The sequence below is a fragment of the Coregonus lavaretus genome (genome assembly GCF_964263955.1).
Source record: "Coregonus lavaretus genome assembly, contig: HAP1_SCAFFOLD_8260, whole genome shotgun sequence".
NCBI classification, from domain to species: Eukaryota; Metazoa; Chordata; class Actinopteri; order Salmoniformes; family Salmonidae; genus Coregonus; species Coregonus lavaretus.
Genome location: NW_028163645.1, coordinates 1 through 11,349, shown reverse-complemented (window position 1 = coordinate 11,349; position 11,349 = coordinate 1). Strand labels below are relative to the sequence as shown.

At 47.2% G+C, this 11,349-nt stretch overlaps 1 protein-coding gene across 1 annotated transcript; it reads right to left on the bottom strand.

Moving 5' to 3' along the window:
- Positions 1 to 330: 330 nt before the first annotated feature.
- LOC311117920 (noelin-2-like) lies at positions 331 to 7,483 on the bottom strand. The gene is made up of 4 exons (XM_084192815.1): positions 7,334 to 7,483; positions 5,647 to 5,866; positions 4,799 to 4,905; positions 331 to 1,261 (listed from the first exon to the last, which is right to left on the bottom strand). The coding sequence occupies exons 1-4, from the start codon at positions 7,466 to 7,468 to the stop codon at positions 587 to 589; spliced, it is 1,137 nt and encodes a 378-aa protein (XP_084048941.1). The 5' UTR covers positions 7,469 to 7,483; the 3' UTR covers positions 331 to 586.
- Between the last annotated feature and the right edge of the window lie 3,866 nt (positions 7,484 to 11,349).

The window sequence follows — 11,349 nt, the reverse complement described above, 5'->3', positions numbered from 1 at the left end:
GGTGGACGTACTCTACTCAAGAGACGGGAGCCACAATTAAGGACAAAGTCTTAAATGGTAAAGGTTGATATTTATTTCTCATCACAATAAAAAGAACCATGCTTACTCATCACAGAAAAGAAAATCAGAAAGCCTCCCAGTCTGTATATATTTACCAACATTGCTGTCGAAGTGTATTTTTTTCCAGAATGAATAACAGCAGTCTATGAAGAAGATTGAAATGCTTAAAAAAAAGTCCAAGCCTCCGTCCGTCCATCTGTCTGCCCCCCCCCGCCCCCCGTAACACCATTATAGTTTTGTTGTGTGTTCGGTCTGACTGCCTCTGGGTTAGCCTGGTCCCAGATCTGTCTGTGATATCTTTCCAACACATACAGTCATTGTCACACTAGAAGTTGTCAAGACAGCACAACAAACCTGGGACCAGGCTAGCTCTAGGTGTCTCTCCATGGAGGCTTGTGAAGGGAGGACGGCTCATACTAATGACTGGAATGGAATCAATGGAATGGTTGTTTGATATCGTTCCATTCCAACCATTACAATAGGCCCGTCCTCCGATGTAAAGTGACACCAGCCACCCCTGGTGTCTCTAGTCCCCAGCGGTCTTAATGACCTGGAACAGAGTGACGTTGTAGAGTACCTGGTGTCCGTTGTTCCAGGTGTACAGCACCCTCTCCCTGGGGTTATAGTCCATCATGGAGATGTGGGAGTACTGGTTATGGAAGGGGATGTCTGTGTACTCGTAGGTAGACGAATTAGTATAGTAGGCAAAGTAGATCTTAGCCCCGGCCAGGTGGGAGTTGGTGACGTACAGCGTGCCACAGATCATGAAAGACTCTCCGGCGCTGCGCTTGGGGAACCCTGTGTCCCATGTCTGCAGCACCTCCAGGCTCTGCGGCTCCAGGCGGCTGATGACGATGTTGCCGGCGTTGGGGATGGTGGTGTAGACGGCCCACAGGCCGTTCTCGTCTGCCATCAGGTCGATGTCTGAGGAGCCTCCCCAGGAGTAGGGGAAGGTGTTGTTGTAGCCGGCCCCACTGAGACTGCGCTGCACCAGAACACTGCGGGACCTGAAGTGGTACTTGATGATGATGTTGCTCTGGTACTTGTTGTAGTAGAGGGAGCCGTTGTAGACCACGTGGCCGGTCCCCGCCCAGGGGTGGGGCAACAGGTGCTGAACAAAGTTCTGGCCTTTCATGAAGTCGTTTAGGGTGCGGTACTCCAGGACACGACGACCCTTAAAGTAGCCGTCCATGGACCAAACCTAGAGAGAGAGAGGGGGGGGGGGGGCGCAGTGAGAGAGAGAGAAGCAGTGAGAGAGAGAGATAAGCAGTGAGAGAGAGAGGGGCAGTGAGAGAGAGTGAGAGGCAGTGAGAGAGTGAGTGAGAGAGAGAGGGGGGAAGTGTGAGAGAGAGAGAAGCAGTGAGAGAGAGAGGGGCAGTGAGAGAGAGAGCGAGAAGAGCAGTGAGAGAGAGAGCGAGAGCGAAGCAGTGAGAGAGAGTGAGAGAGAGGCAGTGAGAGAGAGAGAGAGAGAGAGAGAGAGGGGGGCAGTGAGAGAGAGAAGCAGTGAGAGAGAGAGAGAGAGAGAGGGGGGCAGTGAGAGAGAAGCAGTGAGAGAGAGAGAGAGAGAGAGAGAAGCAGTGAGAGAGAATGAGAGAATAGCAGTTAGAGAGAGAGCGAGAAGAGCATAGAGAGATTGTGAGAGCGAAAGCAGTGAGAGAGAGCGAGTAAGTGAGTGAGTGAGTGAGTGAGTGAGCGAGTGAGCGAGAGGGGGGCAGTGAGAGAGAGAGAGAAGCAGTGAGAGAGAGAGAGTGAGAGAAGAGCAGTTAGAGAGAGAGGAGCAGTGAGAGAGAGAGGAGCAGTGAGAGAGAGAGCGAGAGAGAGGAGCAGTGAGAGAGAGAGAGAGCGAAAAGCAGTGAGAGAGAGAGAGAGCGAAAAGCAGTGAGAGAGAGAGAGAGAGAGAGGGGGCAGTGAGAGAGAGAGAGAGAGAGAGTGAGAGAATAGCAGTTAGAGAGAGAGGAGCAGTGAGAGAGAGGAGCAGTGAGAGAGAGCGAGAGAGAGAGAGCGAGAAGAGCAGTGAGAAGAGAGAGTGAGAAGAGCAGTGAGAGAGAGCGAGAGAGAGGGGGGGGCAGTGAGAGAGAGAGAGAGAGAGAGAGAGAGAGAGAGAGAGAGAGAGAGAGAGGGGGGCAGTGAGAGAGAATAAGCAGTGAGAGAGAGAGTGAGAGAAGAGCAGTTAGAGAGAGAGGAGCAGTGAGAGAGAGCGAGAAGAGCAGTGAGAGAGAGCGAGAGCGAGAGAGAGAGAGAGGGGGGGGGCAGTGAGAGAGAGAGAGAGTGAGAGTGAGAGAGAGAGAGAGAGGGGGGGGCAGTGAGAGAGAGAGAGAGAGAGAGAGAAGAGCAGTGAGAGACAGCGATGCCCTGAGCAAAGTGTGTGTGTGTTCATACCTGCATACATGCGTAGGTGTGTGGATGTGTGTGTGTGTGTATGCGTGAGTGTGTTTGTGTGGTGTACGTGCAGTGCTATTGGTGTGTGTGTGTGTGGGAGTGAAGACCTTGTCTGTATGCTCTGCAGTCAGACCAGCCAGCCACACTGCTCTCTGCCCTTTCCAGTCCACACTTACAGAAAATCAATCCCGTTAGCGTCTCTTTCTCTTGTCTCTGCTACTGAGAATGACTGGATCGGGTCATTGACAGATCAGCCCCCATGACCCAATCTCCACTCATCCCCTGGCCTCTCCACTATTAATTGATTCAATTAAACCACAGTCAGCTCACTTATGTACTTTTTATTTTTGTTATTTTTTATTTAACCTTTATTTAACTAGGCAAGTTAGTTAAGAACAAATTCTTATTTACAATGACGACCTACACTGTATCTTAATGTATCAGGCAAGGATTTAGGTCCTATCCACTTGTTTTTAGGCTGATCCCCGGAGGACAGGAGGGAGGGAGGGAGGGAGGGAGGGAGAGAGGGAGGAGAGGACAGGAGGGAGGGAGGGAGAGAGGGAGGGAGGAAGGACAGGAGGGAGGGAGAGAGGGAGGGAGGAAGGACAGGAGGGAGGGAGAGAGGGAGGGAGGAAGGACAGGAGGGAGGGAGGGAGGGAGAGAGGGAGGGAGGGATAGGGAGTGAGGTAGGGAGGGGGGAGGGAGGGAGGGAGGAAGGAAGGACAGGAGGGAGGGAGGGAGAGAGGGAGGGAGGAAACACAGGAGGGAGGGAGGGAGAGAGGGAGGGAGGAAGGACAGGAGAGAGGGAGAGAGGGAGGACAGGAGGGAGGGAGGAGATGGGGAGTGAGGAGGACAGGAGGGAGGGGGGAGGGAGGGAGGGAGGGAGGGAGGACAGGAGCCCTGGTGGTACTGGAATAGCAGCTGAATTATGGAGGAGGGAAGATTATGGAGCATTAAGTATTATTTCCCTTTTCACAGTTAAACGAGTCCTGGAGCATGGAGGGGCTTTACTTGTGCCATGGTTGGGACACGCACAGGCAGACAGGCATGTCTGAGAGAGAGGTTTTTTGTCATGTAGCATTCGGGAGGCAGTGTGGAGCCAATTACATTTCACTCTCAGGAGCCAATGACATTTGGGCTCCCAAACGTGATCACAGTGATGGATACGGGCGTTAATGTGATACTCCTTGGATGTGTATAGGCTATAGGATCAGTGATTGATATGAATTCTAATGTGATGTCAGTGAGCGAAGTGATCATTAAACTGCATGGGGGAAACGTTGACCTTTGCTGTCTACAACACAACATTCCATCTATTTAGTCTGGGACATGATGACAGTGTTTAGATGAGAAAGTCCATCTTAACGTCTGTCCTCTCCTCCCCTCTCCACTCTCCCCATCGCTCTCTTTCCTCACTTCTCCTATCCTCAATTCCTCTCCTCTCCTCTCCTCTCCCTCTCCTCCTCCTCCTCCACTCCACTCCTCTCCACTCACTCCACTCCACTCCACTCCACTCCACTCCACTCCACTCCACTCCACTCCACTCCACTCCACTCCACTCCCTACTCCACTCCACTCCACTCCACTCCACTCCAGAGGGGCTTGTTAACGTGCGACCACATGTCATCTCCAATTAGGAAAACCATTACTGTATCATCTGTGTCCAGACTCACAGCCCTGTCTCAGCTCTGCTGCTCTGCTGCTCGGCTGGCAGTCACACTGCTGGTAATTACCCAGGTGATTGGAGAAACTTCTGCTTAAACAAGTTCTTCATTCTTCCCCCATGACAGAATGATTAATCAGCAGGAGTACTGTAGCTGTGACGGGATGGGACAGGAGGGAGGGAGAGAGAGGAGGCAGGGCAGCCATCCATCAGTGACTCAGCTCTCAGTGACTCTCTGGAGGCAAAATAGTCCGTCACCAAAGTAGCATTACAGCATACAACCCCCCTGTGAGGGTCCTCTGGAGCTGTAGTCTAAGCCATGTGATAACTGTGTTTTGGGGGTCAGGGGTCAGTGTGTGTGGTTTGGTTTTTACCTGCGAAATGTCCCACTCTGAATGTTCCTTCTTTTACTATCCTAGGACTTCTTGTCACCTCAAGGATAGTAAAACAAGGAACATTCAGAGTGGGGACATTTCGCCGGTCCCCACAAGGAAAATGGCTTTTTTAGGCTTAAGGGTTACAATTAGGGTTATAATTAGGGTTAGGTGTTAGGGTTAGGTTTAGGGGTTAGAGAAATAGGATTTTGAATGGGGGTTAGAGAAAATAGGATTTTGAATGGGAATCAATGTTTTGGTCCCCACAAGGATAGTAAAACAAACGTGTGTGTGTGTGTGTTCATATGTGTGGAAAACTTACCCGGTTGTCTGAACTAGGGATCATGGTGTCAGTCATCCAGGAGCCGAATCTTGACCCTGATGCACGGATGGTGATGGGGTTACTGACGCCGGTCAACTTCCCACAGCCTGCGACACACACACACACATGCACCCGCCCACCCAGAATATCGTGAAATATGAAACAGCTAAAGGCAACATTTGAGCAGCAATCCCTTTTTCTGTTAAATCATCAGTTTATATATACAGGATTTTGCAAAATCATCAGTTTAGCTCCACATATTACATGAGAATGATAATTTATCTGGGCATCTCTAGGCCATTACTGGATCATTTATCCAGCTTAATACTAGTACTGAACATTAACATCACTAGAATGTTGACCATTAATAGCCTGCGTCTCAGCTAGCTACATTTCACATTGCTTTTAGTGCTAGTGTATCATTAATGTGTTGGATTAAATTGATCGTAAACATACTCTTCTGGTTTTTATAATAGTGTTTTCAGAGAGCACTGCTTGACTATTCATTAAGAAAAACAAGTAAGTCCTTTATTCTAAATTCAACCGCATCTCAGGTTGTGAACAAATACGTTTAGTATAAAAAATATTGCAAATGATCTGTATTAGGTTTTTCTCACATTGCCTAGTCAATTTGGATAGCCCTTACAGTATTATGTACATGTAGACTACCTCTAACCAGTCATAGTAGAGTAGTCCATGCCAAGCCATAAGACATTCTGTTAGGGGTTGGGATGTCAGCATCTTTCTATCAGTATAATGTCATCCTGGATCTTTACCTTTATGGATATTTATGCATCTCCACAGACACCACCCAACCACACACCCCCTCCACCCTCCGCCCTCCTCACCCAGTTTCTGCATGCAGGAGTGGAGCCTGGTCTCCAGCAGCAGGACCCTGTGTCTCAGCTCCTCGTAGTCGTAGGCTCCCATCTCCTCCTGGATGGCCATGAGCACCAGGGACAGGTTCCTCACCTCCTCCCTCAGCCGGCTGATCTGACGGGCGTCCATCTTGTACTGCTCCAACACCGGCAGCAGGGGGAGCAGCTGGGTCACCTTGTCCTTCAACTCCTGGGGTTGGATGAAGAGAGGGGTGACAAATGGGAAGATTGGATTCAGAAAGATGAAAAACAGTAGAAAGAGGAGTGAGAGAGAGGAACCACACACATGGCACACAGAAGGGCAGATTTGTGTGTGTGATGGTACTGGCTGCATTCGAATGTCAGAACTAGCCACCTTTGTCATGATAAATACCCAAATGTGTTTTCATGCATACTGTTGATCCTGGACTCTATTGTTTCATTTTCCAATGGAGACCTCTTCCTCGTCCGGGGGACCTATCCCATCTATCCTAGCCTAGCCTCAGCTCCACATCTATGACTGATCTGCTGTCAGGGAGGTGGTGGGGCTGATTTCTCATAGGCCAGTGGTGTATCGATGAAGGGGTAGCAGGAGAGGAGAGAAGAGGTAGCCTGAGGTAGCCTGCTATGCTATATCAATGCAGCCCTGTGCTGTACGGCAGTTAGGAGCAGCAGGTGTATCAATAAAGCTAGTCCACCACAGGAGGGGCTGTTTTCTCCTTGTTAAGGTTTATCGTAAATCTGGTGATGGAGCAGCTCTCAGCCCCACAGCGCCACATTATAAATCTCCTTTTACCCCGCGAAAATTCCCTCTCGTTAATCTCCCTTGCCCTGCCATCGGCGACGTTGAGCTCCACACATTCATCAGGCTGTCTCACAAAAAGTCAAATGCAGCTTTTAGACTTTTTTTCAACCCACTGGATCGTGAATGAGTATTCACTCACATTTGGAAGGCTATTTGAATTTGCATGACTTCGCATATGTTAGTGATATTAAGATATATTGATGAATGGGGGGGATTTCGTAAACATTGCAGTGACTTTAATAATAAAATGTGTTGAGAGAGAAACACCATGAGGCCATTCCCCAGGCCCATCCCTGTTGCCGTGCAGAGTCCCATCTTTTAGTCAAACCCTTTTGTGGTCCCATCTAATATCCGGGAGAGTGTAAAGAAAGGCCTGAAAAGGCCTACTGACAGGAAGACAGAAACACTGTCTGATAATGGAGCCTGAGATTCCGCTTGTAGGAAGATAAGGAAGAGATACATGTGAATATATATGGCTGTTAACTGAGAACAGGCAGAGCGAGAGAGAGAGATTGAGCATGAGAGATTGAGCATGAGAGAGAGAGAAACACTCTTGTCCTTGGTCGTGGGGTTTTAATAATGCAGGTGCATTTGAATGTGCTCAAATTAACTCCTGTACATGACTCAATTACACTGAAGTAGCAGATGAAGATAAACTATGTGAGTGTTAGTGTGTCATTATGTGTTGTGATGTAGAGGCAGCTGTAGTAAGTATACTTTATAAAGTATGTGATAGAGTACAGGATGTTCCTATAGAAAGTTCTTATCAGAAAGTTCACATACGTAGTTTAGAAATATGCTTCACATAGAAACCTGTGTGATTTAAATTCAGTACACATGAATGGACACATGCACGCATCTCATGTGCGTTACCTGTAAGCTCTTGGGGTTGAGGCTGCGGGGGTTGTCTGAGGCAGTCTTCAGCTTGACGTCTACAGCCTTCATCAGGCTCTCTGTGTTCCTCACATACTGAAGGTCCCTGTTGGTCCGCAGGTCCAGCAACTCCATGGACTGGGTGATGTTCTGGACCTGTCAGTCAAACAAACACACATGCAGTTAGGTACACAGACGCACAGAAAGACAGAGACAGATAGATACAGAAGCCCCGTTTATACCTGGTTCTAACTTGCGTCCTTTCTCCTGATCTTGTCCACATTCCAATTGTGCCCACATTTTTTGACAGGTGTCGACAATCAAAAGACACATTGTGATCTGATTGTGATCAGATCATCCTACCCATCTCCAGAGGTAGTCAGACACACATTGTGTCTGGATATCTTACAAGTGTAGACAGATCTGTACAGAGAAACCATTTAAGTCATCATTATTCCTCCCTCTAAAATCATTGACAGGTGGCACCATTGACTGACTACATCAATATGTGTCTTACAATAAATAAATAAATCTTATTTTGAAAGAATAGCTGTGAAATAATTAGCATAAATGAAGGGACCAGGAAATCGTGTCACAATGCAGACCCAGTGGACGGATAACAGACATGTTAATACCATGTGTAGACACATTTCTGGACATGTGGGCACAATCAGTATGTAGACAAGATCAGGACCAAGGACCCATGTTAGCACCATGTATAAATGGGGTCAGACACACAGACCCACACAGAGTAAGACACACAGACTCACAGACAGACACGCAGTCAGACCCACACAGAATGACATATTTATTCAGTGGCATGTTTTTTCCTTTTTATTAAAATGAGTGTGCTGTGCCGTACTCCCAACAGCACTTTGCCTTCACTTCCTCTTATCAGAAGTTAGTTGTGTCTCCCTCCTCTCACCACCAGCTGTCTAGCCCACCCACTGTGACTTCCGCCCACTGGAACCACCCACTCACTATACACTCTGCTACTGCTCTATTCCATCCACACACTACACCCACTCTCCCACACACATACTGGCCAGGGTTCAACTGGCCAAACCTTATGTAACTAATTAACATAATTAAATATTCATTTGTGTATTAATTTATGCACATGAATTATTATGTTTGTAGTTAATTCAATTTGTGTATTAAAGTATGTACTGTACATGAATTACACTACATATACAAAAGTATGATTAGTGGATTCGGTTATTTCAGCCACACTCGTTGCTGACAGGTGTATAAAATCGAGCACACAGCCATACAATCTCCATAGACAAACATTGGCAGTAGAATGGCCTTACTGAAGAGGATGCCACCTTTCCAACAAGTCAGTTCGTCAGATTTCTGCCCTGCTAGAGCTGCCCCAGTCAACTGTAAGTGCTGTTATTGTGAAGTGGAAACGTCTAGCAGCAACAGCGGCTCAGCCGTGAAGTGGTAGGCCACACAAGCTCACAGAACAGGACCGCCGAGTGCTGAAGTGTGTAGCGCGTAAAAATTGTCTGTCCTCAGTTGCAACACTCACTACCGAGTCCTAAACTGCCTCTGGGAGCAACATCAGCACAATAACTGTTCGTCGAGAGCTTCATGAAATGGGTTTCCAAGGCCAAGCAGCCACAAACAAGCCTAAGATCACCAGTTCTCTGGAGTGATGAATCACGCTTCACCATCTGGCATTCCAACGTACAAATCTGGGTTTGGCGGATGACAGGAGAATGCTACTTGCCCCAATGCATAGAGCAAACTGTAACGTTTGGTGGAGGAGGAATAATGGTCTGGGGCTGTTTTTCATGGTAGCATTTCATGGTAGCTAGGCCCCTTAGTTCCAGTGAAGGTAAATATTAACACTACAGCATACAATGACATTCTAGATGATTCTGTGCTTCCAACTTTGTGGCAAAAGTTTGGGGAAGGCCCTTTCCTGTTTCAGCATGACAATGCCCCCGTGCACAAAGCGAGGTCCATACAGAAATGGTTTGTCGAGATCGGTGTGGAAGAACTTGACTGGCCTGCACAGAGCCCTGACCTCAACCCCATCGAACACCTTTGGGATTAATTGGAACGCCGACTGCGAGCCAGGCCTAATCGCCCAACATCAGTGCCGGGCCTCACTAATGCCCTTGTGGCTGAATGGAAGCAAGTCCCTGCAGCAATGTTCCAACATCCATTGTAAAAGCCTTCCCAGAATAGTGGAGGCTGTTATAGCAGCAAAGGGGGGACCAACTCCATATTAATGTCCATGATTTTGGAATGAGATGTTTGATGAGCAGGTGTTCACACACTTTTGGTCATGTAGTGTATATTATGAAGCCTCCGGCTGTGTGTGACTGTGTGTAGACACTGTGGCCTGACAGGTGTGACAGACAGGTAGCTCCATCCCCAGAGAGGCTTTGAGGTAACACTAACACTAGCTAACGCTAACCACAGACTGCTAGCTAGTTCCATATTCATTCTCCTGGCTGGTTTAGCTACATGTTCTAGTCCAATCTGCTTCTGCTGTCTGGCGGTCCAGCACGATGAGTCATGCTGCTCCATATCTCCTCCTTAGCTCACTGAGGGAGGTGATAAAAGCTGTGTCTGTCTGTTTAAATGTCTGTCTGTCTATCTGTTTAAATCTTAGTCTGTCTGTCTGGACTGTCTGTCTGTTTGTCACCTGCGGATCTACAGAGACCTATTTGAGCAAACACCATGACTAGGGCTGTGGCTAGGGCTCCCGGTAAAAACATATTTAGCATCTCCAGGCCCCCACGCATACAAGCCGCACATGCGCCCCTTTGGAACATCTACATTTAAAAAAAGTCTAATAAATACATTTAATACACCATCAAAATAAATCCATTATTTATTTTAGGCAAGGCTAAAGAAACATTATGATATGAAGAAAATGTATTTCAGAAGAACAGAAAATGAGTTGGCCTACATGTTATTTTGCTGTGCGCCCATGCCATAGGCTGTAGGCTTGTTCATTTAGCAAACAAGATACGCTTATAAGTCCCATGCCATTATTTTATATTATATGATTTTATAGTATGAAGAATATAATTGAACTTAGCTAATAAAATAGAAAGGACATTTTTCCCGTCCAGGAGCGAGTGCGCAAATGAAGTGGCTATGTTGAGCGTAAAAGTGATCATTTGAAACAGGTCCTATATGCTAGATTTAGAGTTATTTATCAACTTTAGTTGTGAATGATACAAACAAATGATACTCCCACTAAGCCCAAACCAGATGGGATGGCGTATCGCTGTAGAATGCTGTGGTAGACATGCTGGTTAAGTGTGCCTTGAATTCTAAATAAATCAAATCAGACAGTGTCGCCAGCAAAGCACCCCCACACCATAACACCTCCTCCTCCATGCTTTAAGGTGGGAAATACACATGCGGAGATCATCCGTTCACCCATACCGCGTCTCACTAAGACAATGCGGTTGGAACCAAAAATCTCAAATTTGGACTCCAAACCAAAGGACACATTTCCACCGGTCTAATGTCCATTGCTCGTGTTTCTTGGCCCAAGCAGGTCTCTTCTTATTATTGGTGTCCTTTAGGAGTAGTTTCTTTGCAGCAATTTGACCATGAAGGCCTGATTCACAGTCCTCTCTGAACAGTTGATGTTGAGATGTGTCTGTTACTTGAACTCTGTGAAGCATCTATTTGGGCTGCAATTTCTGAGGCTGGTAACTCTAATGAACTTATCCTCTGCAGCAGAGGTAACTCTGGGTCTTCCATTCCTGTGGTGGTCCTCAAGAGAGCCAGTTTCATCATAGCGCTTGATGGTTTTTGCGACTGCACTTGAAGAAACTTTCAAAGTTCTTGAAATGTTCCAGTTTGACTGACCTTTATGTCTTAAAGTAAGCATGGACTGTCATTTCTCTTTGCTTATTTGAGCTGTTCTTGCCATAATATAGACTTGGTATTTTACCAAATAGGGCTATCTTCTGTATACCCCCCCTACCTTGTCACAACACAACTGATTGGCTCAAACGCATTAAGAAGGAAATAAATTC